General features: G+C 38.9%; 1 protein-coding gene across 1 annotated transcript; it reads right to left on the bottom strand.

Annotated features, from left to right (window-relative positions):
* Positions 1–8,997: 8,997 nt before the first annotated feature.
* On the bottom strand, positions 8,998–16,416 carry LOC115779933 (uncharacterized). Its single transcript, XM_030728837.1, has 16 exons — positions 16,297–16,416; positions 15,953–16,025; positions 15,210–15,405; positions 14,913–15,079; positions 14,740–14,826; positions 14,576–14,662; positions 13,670–14,484; positions 12,756–12,827; positions 12,397–12,469; positions 12,134–12,202; positions 11,569–11,764; positions 11,268–11,434; positions 11,104–11,190; positions 9,813–11,012; positions 9,483–9,700; positions 8,998–9,385 (listed from the first exon to the last, which is right to left on the bottom strand). Exons 2-16 carry the CDS (start codon positions 16,010–16,012, stop codon positions 9,316–9,318), a joined length of 3,564 nt encoding a protein of 1,187 aa, XP_030584697.1. The 5' UTR covers positions 16,013–16,025; positions 16,297–16,416; the 3' UTR covers positions 8,998–9,315.
* Between the last annotated feature and the right edge of the window lie 2,505 nt (positions 16,417–18,921).

An 18,921-nucleotide genomic window follows, 5' to 3' on the forward strand; every position in this document is an offset into this window, starting at 1 on the left:
GAAACCCTTGGACCTGTTGTCAGACCCCACGCTTGTGCAGTGGGATCTAGGTTGCCCATCCTCATGTGTTGAGAGTATGCAGGCAGTTCCTGGAGGAACTCTCAAAATGTAAAGGAGCCCACTCACTACTTTAATCATTCTGTGGATCTTGTCCTGACATTATGGCATAGAAACTGAAGACTTAACAGTATTCCCTGAAAGCCTCCTCCTGTCTGATCATTTTTTAGTAACATTTACATTTACTCTAATGGATTACACAGCAGTGAGGAATCATTTATTACAGGAGAAATCTTTCCAAACATACTGTAACTAAGTTTTCCTTCATTATTGTGCTCTTCAGTGCCATGTACTGTACCAACACAGTGCAGAGCAGCTACCTAAACTCTGCTCCCAGTGAGGTCGATTATCTCATCAACAGTTTTACATCCTCACTGTGTGTGACTTTGGATACTGTGGCTCCTCTGAAAAGGAAAGCTTCAAATCAGAAGTGCCTGACTCCGTGGTATAATTCACAAACGCACAGCTTAAAGCAGATTACCCGTAAGCTGGAGAGGGAATGGCATCTCACTAAATTAGAAGATGCTCATTTAGCCTGGAAAAAGAGTTTGTTGCTTTATTTTATTTTATTTTTTTAAAATCCCTCTGTAAAGCTAGGACATCTTAGTACTCATCATTAATTGAAGAAAATAAGAACAACCCCAGGTTTCTTTTCAGCACTGTAGCCAGGCTGACAAAGAGTCAGAGCTCTGTAGAGCCGAGTATTCCTTTCACTTTGACTAGTAGTGACTTCATGGATGTCTTTACAAATAAAATTTTAGACATTAGAGAAAAAATTATTCATAACCATCTCAAAGATTATTCTTCATGTTCGGCTGCTTTCAGCACTGCTGGTATTTGTTTAGACTCTTTTGCTCCAGTTGATCTTTCAGAGTTAACTTCAATAGTTACTTCCTCCAAACCAGCAACATGTTTGTTAGATCCCATTCCTACTAGACTGTTCAAAGAAGTCTTTCCAATTATTGATGCTTCAATCTTAAAAATAATTCATCTGTCTTTATTAGTTGGCTATGTACCACAGGCCTTCAAGGTGGCTGTAATTAAATAGCTACTTAAAAAGCCATCACTGACCCAGCTGTCTTAGCTGGGCCAATCTCCAACCTTCCTTTTCTCTCAAAGATTCTTGAAAGAGTAGTTGTAAAACAGCTAACTGATCATCTGCAGAGGAACGGTTTATTTGAAGAGTTTCAGTCAGGTTTCAGAATTCATCACAGTACAGAAACAGCATTAGTGAAGGTTACCAATGATCTTCTTACAGCCTCTGACAGTGGACTCATCTCTGTTCTTGTCCTGTTGGACCTCAGTGCAGCTTTTGATACTGTTGACCATAACATTTTATTACAGAGATTAGAGCATACTATAGGTATTAAAGGTACTGCACTGCAGTGGTTTGAATCATATTTATCTGACAGACTGCAAATTCCAAATTTTCACTGCTATGCAGATGATACTCAGCTTTATCTATCCATGAAGCCAGATGACACATGTCAATTAGTTAAACTGCAGGAATGTCTTAAAGACATTAAGGCCTGGATGACCTCTAATTTCCTGCTTCTAAATTCAGATAAAATTGAAATTCTTGTACACAAATCTTAGAAACATGGTGTCAAACCAGATACTTACTCTGGATGGCATTACTGTGGCCTCCAGTAACACTGTGAGAAATCTTGGAGTCATTTTTCACCAGGATATGTCCTTCAATGTGCATATTAAACAAATATGTAGGACCGCTTTTTTGCATTTGTGCAGTATTTCTAAAATTAGAAACATCTTTTGTCAGAGTGATGCTGAAAAGCTAATTCATGCATTTATTACTTCTAGGCTGGACTATTGTAATTCGTTATTATCAGGCTGTCCTAAAAGCTCCCTGAAAAGCCTTCAGCTGATCCAAAATGCTGCAGCTAGAGTACTGACAGGGACTAGAAAGAGAGAGCATATTTCTCCCATATTGGCTTCTCTTCATTGGCTCCCTGTTAAATCTAGAATAGAATTTAAAATCCTTCTCCTCACATACAAGGTCTTGAATAATCAGGCTCCATCTTATCTCAAAGACCTCATAGTACCGTATCACCCCAACAGAGCACTTCGCTCTCAGACTGCTGGCTTACTTGTGGTTCCTAGGATACTTAAGAGTAGAATGGGAGGCAGAGCCTTCAGCTTTTCAGAACCAGCTCCCAATTTGGTTTCAGGAGACAGACACCCTCTCTATTTTTAAGATTAGGCTTAAAACTTTCCTTTTTGATAAAGCTTATAGATAGGGCTGGATCAGGTGACCCTGAACCATCCATTAGTTGTGCTGCTATAGGCCTAGGCTGCTGGGGGGGTTCCCATAATGCACTGTTTCCTTTTATTCACCTCTTTCTACTCTGTTTTTACTTCACTCTGCATTTAATCATTAGTTATTATTAATCTCTGGCTCTCTTCCACAGCATGTCTCTTGTCCTGTCTCTCTCCACTCAGCCCAACTGGTCGCAGCAGATGACTGCTCCTCCCTGAGTCTGGTTCTGCTGGAGGTTTCTTCCTGTTAAAAGGGAGTTTTTCCTTCCTACTGTCACCAAGTGCTGCTCATAGGGGGGTCGTTTGATTGTTGGGTTTTCTCTGTATTATTGTAGGGTCTTTACCTACAGTACAAAGTGCCTTGACGTGACTGTTTGTTGTGATACCACTGACTGGCCCCATGCTCGCCTGACCTAAATCCAACAAAACACCTCTGGGAGATTATGGATTTGGTCCATCTGATGCTGTGAGGTTGCACCTTAGACTGTCACTGTTTTAATGTAATTTTGACATTTTCACATGGTTGATAAATATGTTAAAATCCTTTATTGTGGTCTTCATATGCTAGCCTGTTGTGCATCACCAAACCGAACAAACAAAACACAAGGAAGCACATGAGTCCAAACAGAGTTCAGGTGGTCTGTCAGGCCATAAGGGGAGACTAAACAGTTCTGGAGGCTGGCCACAATGTCAGTGGTGCAGACAGAGCAGTTCAGGGGGTTGACTGTGGGGCCAGCAGCGCTGACGACCCAGCTCTGGAAGATGGTCGCGGGGCCAGCAGCGAAGGCACTCTGGAGGACCGCAGCAGAGACGGAGGAGGCCTGGTAGTCAGCAAAGACCCTCAGGTGGCATGGCAGGAGGCCGATGTCGACAAAGGCAATGGAAAACCTCAGTCACAGACCCCCAGGCTCGGATGGAGCGGGACCTTTGGGCTCTGACACTGGATGCTCAGACAAGCGGGCCCCCACAGGTTCAGAACCCACAGATGGAGCAGAACACTGCGGCTCGGGCACCAAAGACTCAGGCGAGACCGAAAACCGAGGCGAGGCAGAAGACGCCGATGCACACACAGGTGAAACAATTCTTGTCAGAGGCCCAGCAGTTGGAGCTGTGCAGGTTGTGGAGACTGTGGCAGATGTGCGGCTGCAGGATCTGAAGGCTGTTCAGGCTGGAGAGGAAGCTGGAGCCTGGCTTTTACAATGTCCATGTATAAGTAGACTAAGAAGACTATTAAAAATTGTGTTTAAATGATGCTGATAAAAAAATCTAAATAAAATATACATGTTGGTTTTATTTTATTTTTTAATTGTTTATATTATGCTTCATATTAAAAAAAATCTAAATGATAAATATTAATAGTAAACCAATGTAAAACTAGGAAAACGTTAACTTATCATAAAAATCTTTATTTCATTTAAAATTTAAAATTAAACGTATGCTCTTAATAGTAAACACAAAAGTTAATACAGCTGTCCACATAAAAGTCTGCTTAAATTAAACATAACTGCAAAAGTCATGTGGTACAGGTGCAAGAAGTGTAACTTTATAAAATAAATAATGTTATTAAAAAGCTCTAGGATTATACATTAAATTTCTAAATTATTTTTTATTGATTGCTTCCTCTCTCTCCAACCTGTTGCCTATTTGTTTTGTTTATTGAAATTTCAGCTTTCCTCAGATCCTTGGCTTCTCCTAGTGCCAGGCTGAGATATATGCCATGTGAACGTAGATAGCAGTCGCACCCCACTTAAGTGTTTAAGTTAAATTCGATATTCTAACAATAAACAGTATGGGACAAAGTTCATCTATGTAATGTGGGTGTAGGCAAAGCATTAAAGTTATTAAGTTATTTCATAAAGTTCATTTGTAGTTCTAAACATATTTAGGGTGTTTTTTCTTCACTTTTTGTCCATCCAAAGATGTTTTTCCTCTCTCCTACAGCCTATACACGCAAACTATACATGCAAACTATACATGCAAACTATACATGCAAACTATACATGCAAATGACCCATTATGCAAATTAGGTGATGGTGTCATATAGCGACTTCCAATTCTAAATTTTCCCGTATTTTTAAATACAAAACTTGACAGGTATGTGTCTTAGATGTACAATGCACAAATAATAAAGTATCGACAATATATAGTTAATATTGCCGATGTTGAGATGGGTGGTTGACCATGAGTTTAGCTGGGCGTGGGGGCCCCAAATCAAATTTTGCTTGGGCCCCGTAACACTTTGGCACTGATGACGGACTAAATGTGCTGGTTAATGTTAAAATCACATTCACTGGAAGTTCAATTTATACATAAAGCAAAACAGCCTGAGGGTCTAGCTTGCTCGAAGTGACTGTACCGTTACATTTGTTCTTCTTTGTCGCACCAAACATAAATGACGCACATAACAGGATCTTGCATTCAAGTAATCGACAAGTCTTTATACGGTGATTGACCGCGGTCCAGCTCATTTGACCGCAGTCTAATTTATGACAAAATAACTCTCGTCATTAATTGGCTAACGTCCTGAATACTAACAAAGATTATTTCTAATTTCTGCCACTTATGTTTCATATTTCAGTTAAATTTATAACGTAACAAGCTTTGTTTATTTGGACATAAATACAGCTCATAAGTATGACTTACCTGTCAGCCTGATAAATGAAAGTGAAAGTAGTAATGGAGCAGTAAGGCTACAATATACAAGTACTTTTTTCCGACACACATTAACGAGCTGTTTTTACTAACATGGAGACTAGAGTCACTATCAGTTCCAGAAAACTATAGGAAACATGCTATAGTACGCTTCTATTTTTTTACTTGATATGTCAGATAAAAAGGCTTTACAGTAAATGAGTTTGTTTGTTTTGGCTCTAGCAAATAAGTGATTCAAATGTAACAAACAAGTGCAGTAAAAATGGGAATAAAAACATCGATCAAATAAAGCATCACCCCTCCCCTCCCCAACCACCACCACCACCACCAGAAATATCTATGAAAATCTGTTTTGCTGTGGTCTTACTTGAGTCTCCTCTGTGCAGGTGCTTCCAGCCACTGTGAACCTGTGAAGAGAAACCCGTCTGGAGAAAGGAAGCCTGAGAGATATCTGTGGAGGAAAATCAACCAGTGGGGGAAAAAAAAGAAACCTGAGAAGGATGTTCGTTCAGAAACAAGCTTTGTTTATTCCACACCCGTCGCTATGGGCGGGCCCTAGGGGGCCGTGCCCGCCCACTAATACACCCAAGCCAGATCACTAATCAAGCTAATAGTGGTGCCCCCCTGTTGGATTTCTTCCCTTCCAAAGTGCATGTGAAGAGGAGTGTATTCATCCAGATTTGCTGTCATTCAGTCTGAATAAAGAATTTTTATTATTTCAGTGTGCATGAATGTCTGTTTTCTTATTTCTTGTGTGTGTCTCTGCATTTGTAATATTGGAGAGTGTACATACATATCTGTATTTTATCATCCTATTTTTTTTGTGTGTGCGTACCCCACACACCACACATATCAAACACTGTCCCCTAATGCTCTACACTTGCACACCATATGTCTACACTGCACACTTGCACACATGTCACTTAAGAATCTCTCACTAAAAAAAAAAATCCATGCTGCTATTCATTCTGTTATCTTGCTGTTCAGCTGCTATTTGTTATTTATCACTGCACCTAAAGTCCATTTTAAGTTGTTTCTGCTATAGTAGAATGCTGCTATACCTGTTTTTAGTTTTAGTTTAGTGTATTCTTATTCTATTTTTCTTTATTGTACTTTAGCTATCTATTTTTTTATTAAATAGCCTTGAGGCAATTGTTTGTTGTGATTTGGTGCTATATAAATAAAATTGAACTGATTATTACTTTTTCTGTACTTATCCATCCATCCATCCATTCGCTTCCGCACATCCTGTTAAGGGTCGCGGGGGGGCTGGAGCCTATCCCAGCTGTCATAGGGCGAGAGGCAGGGTACACCCTGAACAGGTCGCCAGCCTGTTGCAGGGCCAACACGGAGTGACAGACAACCTTTCACACTCACATTCACGCACTCAGTCACACCTATGGGCAATTTAGATTAGCCAATTAACCTAACCCCTGTAAGTGCATGTCTTTGGAATGTGGGAGGAAACCGGAGTACCCGGAGAAAACCCACGCAAGCATGGGAAGAACATGCAAACTCCACACAGAGAGAGGGAGAGGCCTGGGCCAAGGTGGAATCGAACCCAGGCCTTCCAGATGGTATTCTAACTGTGAGGCAGCAGTGCTAACCACTGCACCAGTGGTTAGCACTGCAGTGGTTACTTATTTAAATTTTATTTGATTTATCACCATACTATGGCATATTACTACTAATCCTATGTTTGACCTACACCAAGACCTGAGAACAACATTTTGTTCACTCTACGTCTCATAGTGTGAATGACACTAAAGCTGAGTCTGAGTCTGAGAAATGACACGAAAGCTTGTCTAAGAGAGTTCAGGTTGTATTAAAGAATAAAGGTGGCCATACCAAATATTGACTTTGAAACTTATCAGAATTGTTCAAACTTTGTTTTATATGCTGTATTTCTATGTATAAGTGCACAGGTTTCAATAAATTGCTGCATCTATTTCTCATTTTGCTTGCAAAATATAAACAAATGAGGTGTGGCTCAAGAATTCTGCTCAGTACTGTACATACACAAAGCTATACTCTAGCTTTCCAAACATCATCTAATGGACAACTTTTTTCCTTTTCCAACCCACTAACTTCACCAACCCAGTATACGCCACTCTGTATATGGGAGCTCACAACAGTCGCAACTCTCTGGCCAGCACGGATGAGAAGAAGGAGTTGCTATCACGTGGCGATGAGGAGCCCCTTGTGGACCCACTGGCATAGACTTTCTGTTGGCCTGGATCATGCTATTCCAAACACACCCCCATTCTTGCCTTTTAAAGAAAAATGACACAAAAATCAATAAAAAAGTGTGAGAGAAAATTGATAAAACATGTGAACACTGTATAAAATGTACAAAAATGAAGGACTACTTTTGTATGTGATTGCAGTATTATATTTTGTTCTTTTGAGATTCCTCTGGTCAAAAACGAATAACATTTTCTATGAGAGATTTTTAATTTCCACTTTGTCCCTTACCCTTTACCTAAATAGCCACTACCTCTGTGCAAAATGAAATGGAAACAAGAAAATCATAAGAAAAAAAATGCTATCATTGGAGCAATTTTAATTTTTTATTTTTGTATGAACTGTATAGAAAAGAAAAAAAAAGCATTGTTCCATTTCACCAGTGCCAACTGTGTGTTGTTTGTGTTGACTTTGAGCGGGAAAGGCAAAACTCAAAGTTTTCTAAATCGGTACATATGTCGTCTTGCTGGAGTTCGTAGCAAGAATGTGTGAGACAGATTTGTGATAGCACCGTTTGTGTATAGCACATGTAAAATGTCAATACCAGATGGCAACTACAGTATTTCCACATCATTTCTTTTTTCCTCAGAGAACAACGTTCATAAAATGATTGTGTTGTCTTCCTTGCACAGAATATCACATTTTACGGTATAGTGTATACTGTAGGCTTTATACCTTAAGATGTAAAGCAGATATGTTTGTTTTTATCACTTCATGTGTAACAGCTGGAGCTGATGTGTTGCTGTGGTGAAAGGAAAAGAGGCTTTCTGGCGTGTGATTGTGGAGTTAGGAGAATGAGGAAGTTGGTTATGGGTTAAACATTCCAGGCAGAGAGGATGGTGGAGATCACAGATGTAAAGCAGTAGTTTGGCTGAATACTTTAATGGGTGGGTAGCTGGCTGTGTGTACATGCCCAGAGAACAGCTGGCTAATAATGGCGGGGCCTTTTTTTGATAGAAGACTTATGGATAGTGTCGTGTTTGCACTATTTAGCGTCTGTTTTATGGCCTTCCTGTAGAGGCTGCAGTTATGGTCAAATGTAAGGAGAGATTTTTGTGTGTGTGTTCTAGTGACCAGACAACATCCATCTGGCTTTGTGAGTAATTTCTGCCTTCAGAGGATCAAAGTCTGTATGTTCACAGTTTTGTATTGACTCGGTCTTAAGTGCATTAATTTCAGTTGATCTTTAGCGTTTCTTTTTTCTTCCTGATCTCTTCTCTGTGCCCTGCTGCTGCTAATGCTACCATTCTGGTTGCTCTGACACGTCCTTACGCTCAGCCTCTGTCCCAAAATGCTGCTTCTGTCAGAAATGTGTCAGCCATATCTTAATGCATGTGAAAAGTAACACAAGTCTTCAGTGTAACTACAGTAACAAGTTTTTATTTTGCTTACCTGTCAAGCCAACTTTATTTTATGCTGTTGTGTATGTTTTGTCTTTAATTCAGAGAGAAGTACAATCATTTTACCTAAAGGACATTTTTGCAAAATCATACCTGCATTTTCAGACTTTGTTTTTTGTTTGATTAGTCCTTGTTTTTTAAAATGAAAAATGACACATAGCTTTTATAGTACACAATGCATGGAGGCGCAGACTTTCTTCTGGAAAGAGAATAATGTTTAATTTTTGCTGGAGTACTTTACAAACTAAATAACAGATATTGTTATAAATAAAATTTAAAAAAATTGTACAGAAAACAAGCCGCAGTGTTTTGTGTTTTGTTTACAACCTGCCCTGAAGAAGAGAGAAATGACTGTGATGAGTCAGTGTGGGTTCAGGTAAACGTTTATTAGGCAAACAGTGAATCAGATCATCATCAGTGAAGACCTGAGCTTACATGTATGTTTATGCAAATTTAATCCCAATGTTGTTAAATGATGTAAAACAAAAAAAGTAATCCAAAGAAAATCAGGCTACATAAGTGTAGATATGTTGCTAATCAATAAACTCAATTGCAACCCATACTGAGTATATGAAACATTAACAGAGAAAAGAGTAAAGCAGTATATTTGAACATCAGTGTCTGTTTAATAAGTCGTCTTGTTTTTAACTTCTTTATCATTCAGCTGCATTTTGTATCAAAGTCTTCACTCGATGCCTTTCGCCTTTAACTCCTCTTTGACTCTGCTCAGGTACTCAGGGTCAGGATACCCAAACCTGTGGAAACAGAAGGGTTAATGTGTAATACTTCAGTAGAGTAAACACTGAAAAATGACACACAACGCAATGCAAGCAAGAAAAGTGGCTACTCTACCATTGTGGCCCTCCTGTTGTGGATGTTTTGTGATGAATGTCATTCCAGGTCACCTGGTCGTCCCTTCCAGTTGTTCTGGATGTTCCAATAGTAAAAATGAGCTTCTGGTCAAAAGCTCTTTTCAACAGTTGCAGCACTTCTTTGCCCTCACTGTTGTCTGGCAGATATGCTCTTCTGGAAATACCTGAAAAGTGCTGTCCAGGATTGGGATGTTTTTGCTACAAGGGGAGAATGAAAAGTAAATATTAGAAATAAATACATAAAAGAACAAAATGAACAATAACTTTTAAAAAAATGGCACTTAGGCATTCAAATAAAATTGTGATTTACCGTCTGTATTCCACTTGGAATGTCATAGCTGATAACTATAGTGCCACAGCCTGGGAATCCAGAGAGGGAACCGTGCAATGTATAGTGTGACATTTTTCCATCAGGCTGGTCTCCTGTTATCATGCCAAAGACGACTCTGCATATGGGACAAATGGGCCCATTCACATCCTTTGCTTGTTGAAGGCATTCCTCACAAAATTCATGTTTACATTTGAGCTGTTTCTTGTTTTTAAACGTATCCAAACATATAGAGCATTTTTCTGCTTCACCATCTCTTGCTGTTGCTCCGCCTCCTTGGGATGCATCAGCATTGTGCTTCCTGTTTGCTGATTGGCCATTTAACACAAGCTCATTGGAGGCCCCCTCTGGTTGAGAAATGCTGTTTGTGTTCATCAGTGAGCCACTGGGTCCACTGGCACCATTGAACAGAGAGAGCTTCATGGGGGATGCATCAATCTTCTGGCACAGACGGAGAAGAGCTTTGAGAGCGTGGCTCTCCATGGAGGCATTTCCTTTATCTTTGTTGTAGAAAGCTTTAATACTGACTTTGCCGTGACTGATGTCTGATTCTTTTAGTTCCACATTAAACTTATCTTTGATTCTTTTTACTTGCTCATTGTAAGAGGTAGACATCAGCTTCCAGTAGCTCTCCTCCATGATTAATCCTGCATCTGGGAAATGGTCTTTGGTAGTCATGTCAATCTTCAGTGCTGTGTCCCAAATCTCTCTTTCATTCTCTTCAAGAGAAACATTTGTGTTTCTTTTCTGCTGTGCATCTGCATTTAAGAACTTTCTGATGACCTCTTGACTTTGTCTTGGCCCACGTACAGTCATTCCTTCAGAGGTCATAGTAACCAAAAGCTTGTTTTCCTTTTTCTGGATGGTTTTCAGTACATTGCTCCACTGATCTGGAGCTGTGGACTTGAGAGGAATAACTGAACCACTGTATTCAACTGTGTTATTCTGGAAAAGGTTTATGAACTCATTGAGAGCTTTGTCTGGGTTCCCATCTTTCTGGTCTAATTCTAATTTCACCTTCACCTCTGCCTTGATTTTAATTCCATTCTTTTTCTCTATGCGTTTCATTTCCTCCTCGTACATGTGGTTCACATACCAGAAAAGACTCAATGGGACAAAACAAGAGTGCATCTCTTCAGCTGCAGAAGCTGTGTTACTCTGTTGCTGCAGCTGAACTTGCTCCTGGGTTAAAAATAAAACAAATCATTACGTTAATTTATTAAAAATTATGTTTTTCTTTTTTATTATTTGTGATTAATTCCACAGCACATACAGTTTGTGGCTCTGATATTGAAGAAGTTCCACTCTCTTCTCCAGCAGCAGGACCTGCGTTACTCTGCTTTTCTCGTTGAACTTGGTCCTGTTAAAAATACAGAACATCATTTAATTCAGCAGCATACATTTATATTTTTTAATGATTTACTACATAGTACATACAGTTTGTGGCTCTGGCTGTGTAGAAGGAAGGTTTATTGAAGCATCCGCTGGTACTTGTGTATTGACCTCTGCAGACGGCAGGGTCAGACTAATGTCAGTTATGGTGACTGAATTTCCATCTCTCCCAGTTAGTGTTTGTTTACTCAGTTTCTGAAGCTCAATGATGGCTGAAAAGAAAATAAAAAAAAGATTTGTTTTTTTAAGAACAATATAAATATACAGAATGAAGTCAAAATGCATCTTTTATTGAAGTTATAAAGATAGAAAGGTAATCTGATTGTTAGGTAGGATTTTACTGCACCTGTTGGTGGTTCAGTCTTTATCACAACACACCCATCAGTTAAGGTCCTTTTCACTGAGCAGTCCACCTTAAGTTTTTGATTGTTGATCCAAGACTGAAGCATTTTATTTAGACTAGTCTCTAGCTTTTTCATATTTCCTGGTTCATCATGCTTTATCCACTTCAGTGAAAGAACAGCGAGAGCTTCAGCTTCATCCTGTGATTTAAAAAAAAAAAATCTAAATCTGTGTAAACCTACCATATGATATTCTTCTTTATTATTAGAATGAAGAAATCTAATGTGAGATTAACTACTTAGTCATATTTTGACAGTTGTAACATTGATGTCGCCTTGCAGCCTTAAAACTTGACAAATTTTATCACTAATGACAACAATCACACTGAACAGCTTTACACACTGTTGGACATATATTTAATCAGCTCCCAGACTAGATGAGCTGAGATTACAATGTTGAGCTTGTGTACTCAATACTTTCACTTTCACATACTCTTTACAAGGGTATAGGCAAGAGCTGGAACCTGTTATGTGTTAATGAACACATTAGGGATACACACACAAACTCACCACAACACTTACTGCAGCAGGTTTATCAGTAAATGTTGGATGTTGCTGGTTTTTACTCTTAAGAAAAGGCTGTACCGAGAGGGAAGAAAGACGTGAGTATAAAACCAAACTGTGGCATCAAAAGACAACTTAAAAAATAAAGAAAGAAAAAAGAAATGTAGTACTCCTACTGAAGATCATCACTCTGAATATTTAATGGCTGTCTCAGCACCAAAGCTCCTCTAACAATTTTCTTTTATTCTGATTCAGGTTAGTTCACCTACTTGGTTCGGGTCGTAATTTTTGTCAACGTCCATGGGCACTTCACCGTCGGTGCCTGACATTTTGATCTTCCTCCTTCAAAACACATCAAACACAGACGACACACAAGAACAGCAGCATGTTACAGTCAAACAACCAACAATTCTTTATTTGGTGATTTTATATGAAACTGTTTCCATAAATTAGCTAACGTCGTCGTGCTCACAGTCAGAGCTACACTCTCGGCTACACTCCACTTTCGAGTTCGCTTATTTCTGACATTTTAACCAAACCTGTAACAACCGCAACGTTATGTCACATCTTTGTGTATCTGAACATAAAAATACCTCAAAAATATGAACTTACTGCAAATATGACTTACCCCTGCCTCGCTTCTTTAAACGCTGTTTTTCCTGATAAATGAAAGTGAAAGTTGCGGCTCCGCAATAAGAAGCTGCGTCACCCTCCAACACGCAAGTGCACTTCCTTCATTTGCGACAGTCCTCTGTTGTTTGTAAGAACTGTTAGTTCAGTTGACTGAGGAAGATAAATCCTCCTTCATGTCCAGAAAAGCACCGAAATGCTCCTTTATGTGTTGTCTGTCTCTCAGATAAAGGTTACAGTTCGTGTTAGATCAGCTTTGTTCTACCTGCGACCCTCGTTACTGTCTCATGTAATGATTCTGGCAGATTTGTATTTACTTTGGACTCCTTCATGTGTCTGATGCTTGAAATAAAAGTATTTATTGTAGGCTATAATTCAAGTAGCAGGTCAAATGTATCAGTCAGAATCCAGAGTTTGTTTAAAATTTTGATAAAGTATATTTTTCATAACTCTATTCATTTTCCCACTTGTTATACATTATTTTTTTTTTTTTTTTGTATTTTTAGAACAGAAAACGTCTGCCATCCTTTAAAAAAATCTGTAATGAATATTGTTATCCCAGCCTTAAAATGTCCCTGTATTCTTTGCAATTAGAACTAAATGAATTAAATCTTTTTAGTTTTAATATGCAGTGGGAAAGATCCTTTAACATGCAGTACACTTACAGTAAATCCAGTATAAATTAAGTACATGTGGTTCGATTAAAAAGCAGGAAGAGACACAAAATAAAAGTGAGTTTCACAAAAACAGTGCAAAATTTATTTTTAGTTGCTATCTTTCAGTAAACATTGTTCAATCTGATCACCAACTTTTGCAAAGGTTTAGAAGGCACAATACCAAGCTACAATAAAAAAGCTACATGGTAGCAAGCATGTAAATAACACAAGATTTTAAACATTAAACTGACATCACTACCATGACCATGGCCAACTCCAGTTTCCAGAGGTAGCAGGGGCCTGAGAGAAGCTCATGGGGGATGTGGCGATTTTCTGATACAGATGAAAAAGACCTCTTAGAGCGTGGCTCTCCATAGAAGCGTTTCCTTCATCTTTTTTGTAGAAAGCTTTGACAGTGACTTTGCCTTGACCGGCATCTGATTCTTTCAGTTCCACATTAAACTTATCTTTGATCTTTGCTACGTTCTCACTGTAAGAGCTATTCATCAGCTTCCAGTAGCTTTCCTCCATGGTTAGTCCCGTTTGCATGAGATGATCTTTATTGGACATGTCAATCTTCAGTGATGTGTCTTCATTCTCTCTTTCATTCTCTTCAAGAGAAACATTTGTGTTTTTCTGCTGTGCATTTGCATTTAAGAACTTTCTGATGACCTCTTGACTTTGTCTTGGCCCACATACAGTCATTTCTTCAGAGGTGAGAGTAATCAAAAGCTTGTTTTCCTTTTTCTGGATGGTTTTCAGTGCATCCCTCCACTGATCTGGAGCTGTGGACTTGAGAGGAATAACTGAACCACTGGATTCAGCTGTGGTTTTCTGGACCAGGTTAATGAACTCATTGAGAGCTTTGTCTTTGCTCCCATCTTTCTGGTCTAATTCTAATTTCACCTTCACCTCTGCCCTGATTTTAACTCCGTTCTTTTTCTCTATGTGTTTCATTTCCTCCTTGTACATGTGGTTCACATACCAGAAATGACCCACTGGGAGAGAACAAGAGTGCATCTCTTCAGCTGCAGAAGCTGTGTTACTCTGTTGCTCCAGCTGAATTTGCTCCTGGATTAAAAATAAAACAAATCATTATGTTAATTTATTAAAAATTATGTTTTTCTTTTTTTTTTTTGGTGATTAATTCCACAGCACATACAGTTTGTGGCTCTGATATTGAAGAAGTTCCACTCTCTTCTCCAGCTGCAGGACCTGCGTTACTCTGCTTCTCTCGTTGAACTTGGTCCTGTTAAAAATACAGAACATCATTTAAGTCAGCAGCATACATTTATATTTTTTAATGATTTACTAAACAGTACGTACAGTTTGTGGCTCTGACATTGAAGAAGTGCCACTCTGTTCTCCGGCAGCAGGACCTGCGTTACTCTGCTTCCCTGGTTGAACTTGGTCCTGTTAAAAATACAGAACATCATTTAAGTCAGCAGCATACATTTATATTTGATTTGTAATAATTTACTACATACAGTATCACATACAGTTTGTGGCTCTGGCCCACAAGTAGGAAGGTTTAATGAAGCATCCGCTGGTACTTGTGTATCAACCTCTGCAGACGGCAGGGTCAGACTAATGCCAGTTATGGTGACTGAATTTCCATCTCTCCCAGTTAGTGTTTGTTTACTCAGTTTCTGAAGCTCAATGATGGCTGAAAAGAAAAACACAAAATGAATAATTTTTTAAAACCAATATAAATACACAGAATGAAGTCAAAATATGTTTGTTATTGGAGCAGTTATAGAAAGGTAATCAGATGGTTAGGTAGGATTTTACTACACCTGGAGCTGGTTTAGTCTTTATCAAAACACACCCATCAAATATGATCCTTTCCACTGAGCAGTCCACTTTAAGTTTTTGATTGTTGAACCAAGACTGAAGCATTTTATTTAGACTAGTCCCCAACCTTTTCATATTTTGTATTTCATCAGGCTTTATCCACTTCAGTGAAAGAACAATGAGAGCTCCATCTTCATCCTGTGACACATAAAAATAAAAATTAATAAAAACACTAACTGTGCAATCCATTGATATTCAACTATTTTTTATTTTTTAATTTAAACAAGCCTTTTAGCATTGCTGATATACATCTTTATTATTATATCTTTATTATTATTATTATATATTATTATAATGAAGATAAATAATGTGATGCTTGCTACTGTCATACTGTCATATTGTCACATTGATGTCACATTGCAGACTTAGGAACTTGCATATTTTTTCACTAGTGATGACAGCTTTACACACTGTTGATGATATATTTCCTCAGTCCCAAGAGTAGATCAGCTGAGACTGATCTTGTGTACTCAATACTTTCACTTTCATATACTCTTTACAGGAATGCAGACAAGAGCTGGAACCTGTTAATGAACACATTAATCACGCACTCAAATTCATCAAAATCACCAAAAAGAAAGGCTTTTAGGTATTAAAAACAAACAGAAACAAATAAACATATGACTCCTACTGAAGATTATCACTGTGAATATTTAATAACTGTCTCAGCACCAGAGCTACCTACTTGGTTCATGTTGTCATTGCGTTCACGTTCCACGAGCTCTTCATGGTGGGTGTCTGACATTTTGATCTTCCGCCTTCAAAACACACAACAACAGCAGCATGTTACAGTCAAACAACCAACAATTCTTTATTTGGTTATTTTATATGAAACTGTTTCCATAAATTAGCTAACGTCGTCGTCCTCACAGTCAGAGCTACACTCTCGGCTACACTCCACTTTCGAGTTCGCTTATTTCTGACATTTTAACCAAACCTGTAACAACCGCTACGTTATGTCACACGTTTGATGCATCTGAACATAAAAATACCTCAAAAATATATAACCTTACTGTGAATATGACTTACCCCTGCTTCGCTTCTTTAGACGCTGTTTTTCCTGATAAATGAAAGTGAAAGTTGCGGCTCCGCAATAAGAAGCTGCGTCACCCTCCAACACACAAGTGCACTTCCTTCATTTGCGACAGTCCTCTGTTGTTGGTAAGAGCTGTTAGTTGAGTTAAGATGACTGTGGAAGCTAAATCCTCCTTCATGTCCAGAAAAGGACCCAAATGTTTCTTTATGTCTATCTCAGATAAAGGTTACAGAGATCAGCTTTGTTCTACCTGCGACCCTCGTTACTGTCTCGTGTAATGATTCTGGCAGATGGACGTCACTGACTTACTTTGTATTTTAAAAGTATTTATTGTAGGCTATAATTCAAGTAACAGGTCAAATGTATCAGCCAGAATCCACTGCAATTTTCTGCTTGAAATTTTCTTTAGTGTACTTAAAGAACATTTTCCCTAATTCTACTCATTTTCCTGTCATAGCTTGTTGAGTGGCAGGCAGGATTGGACCTCAGGATGCAGACTCAGACAAAATAGAACTTAAAGGTGTTTTATTAAGAAAACACAAGAAACCATAAACTCAGCTAAGGGATGCCAGAACTAAATACAAAACAATGGCGCTAGGACACACACACAGCTGACGACGTGACAAAGAACAGATGAAAACTGAGGGCTTAAATACACATTAGGTAATCAGAGCAAGAGGAAACAGCAGGGCCAGGGCTGGACTGGTCATCGGGCGTAGTCCTCAGGGGCTGATGCTGTTGGGTTTTTTTTTTCTTCCGTTTTTTTTTTTTCTAAGAGACCGGCCCACATTTCAGAGGGGGAGGCCCATTGGCCCATCTTCAATATAGACAGTAGATGGAACCAATCAGGATATAGGATGAAAGCGGCCCCACCCTTTCTCTGCATGGTGCCCTGTACTGTAACTCCCGCTAGTAGTTTCAGTGTTGAATGCGTGTGTTAAAGGAGAGGCAACATGGAGAAACTGAAGCGGCAGAAAGGGGGTGCGGAGAAGTTACATGAGAAGAAATAAGAGTGTCACTGTAGATGCTACAAAAAGTGTAAAGATCACAGACATGTTCACTGCTGTAGTCTCCACATCCTCTGTAACACCAATACTCCAGCAACAGCAGCTGTAGGCAGAGCCGGCCAGAGGTATAGGCGACATATGCGGCTGCATAGGGCTCCCTGACCACCAGGGGGTGACAAGCTCAACCACATTTGTCATGAAACTTTTTTGGTTTGTTTTAATTTTTTCTTCTGTGAAACCAGCTCCCAGCTTGGATTCAGGAGACAGACACCCTCTCTATTTTTAAGATTAGGATGACTGTTGGGTTTTCTCTGTAATTATTTTAGGGTCTATACTTTACAGTATAAAGTCCCTTGAGGCGGCTGTTTGTTGTGAGTTGGCACTGTATGAATAAAACGGAATTGAATTGAAAAATTTAATTGAAAATGCTGAAACTGTAATACATCCTAAAAAAAATTAATAATCAATGTTAAGCATTAATAACATTAAGGTCAGGGGACAATGAAATGGTATTAAGGGGGCCCCAAATTAAATCTTGCTTAGGGCCCCTTCAAGGCTTGGGCCGGCTCTGCTGTAGGTGAAGACAGCAGCAGCAGACAGGGAGAGGAGCAGCCAGAGATGCAGACTTCAGAAAGGGAAACCAAGGGACAGAGTGAGTGGGAAAGTGTAGTACATAAGCAAATAGTAATGTTAGGATAATAGAGGGACTTTGAGGTGATGGAGGTAATGTTAGCTCTATTACATGAGAATGACGAGCAATGGTGATTGATTAATATCAGTATTTATTTGCATTTGCATACTTCCCCAAATCTGGCAGCCACGGCACCTTAATCTGATAAAATAGCAAACGGCCAAGGCTGAGAAGTGTTGGATGAGCAGCGAGTGTCCAGTTTAGGCTGCATCATAGCATTTTAGATAATTAGGTTAAAGTTGTGTTGAAAGGCTGCACAGTAGTTTGAATTTGTAGCCTCAATGCTGTAGTTAAACAGGTTTTTAAAAGCACTCAAACAAGTGAAATAACAGATTTTTAAAAAGCTAAATGATACGTAAAAGCTTTGCAATTTAAGCATTACTAAAATAAGTTTTAAAAAAGTATAAAAGTATTATTAGCAAAAGGTATGCCCACACTGAATAACAGTAAGACGCTGTCAAATGCTTCTAAGACATAGTTGTGGGCCGGTCTAAGCCAAAAATGCCAGGGCCGATTTTGTGTCCCAGTCCAGCCCTAGCAGGGCACAGAAGGTGAAGCAAATGAAACTAATTATGGGGTTCCATTTTTGACACAAATGGAATTTATGCTTCTTTGCTTCTTTGCAATTAGAACTAAATGATTTAAATCGTTTTAGTTTTAATACGCAGTGAGAAAGATCCTTTAACATACAGTAAGTTTTGTGAAATATAGAAAAATTCCACTGTAAGCATGTAAATAACACAAGTTTTTAAACACTAAACTGACATTAATGCCATGACCATGACCAATTCTAGATTGACTTTGCCTTGTCTGATTCTTTCAGTTCCACACTTATCTTTGATCTTTGCTACCTTCTCATTGAGGACTGTAAGTTTCCAGTAGCTCTCCTCTATAGTTAGTCCCATATGCATGTCATGTCA

This window comes from Archocentrus centrarchus, chromosome 5, assembly GCF_007364275.1.
Source record: "Archocentrus centrarchus isolate MPI-CPG fArcCen1 chromosome 5, fArcCen1, whole genome shotgun sequence".
NCBI classification, from domain to species: Eukaryota; Metazoa; Chordata; class Actinopteri; order Cichliformes; family Cichlidae; genus Archocentrus; species Archocentrus centrarchus.

Coding starts and splice junctions, on each gene's coding strand:
- LOC115779933 (XM_030728837.1), bottom strand. CDS start 16,012: ATGTCAGACACCCACCATGAAGAGCTCGTGGAACGTGAACGCAATGAC. Junction 15,080..15,209: donor AAAGACTAAACCAGCTCCAG/GTGTAGTAAAAT, acceptor TTTTCTTTTCAG/CCATCATTGAGCTTCAGAAA. Junction 14,485..14,575: donor CAATATCAGAGCCACAAACT/GTATGTGCTGTG, acceptor TTTTTAATCCAG/GAGCAAATTCAGCTGGAGCA.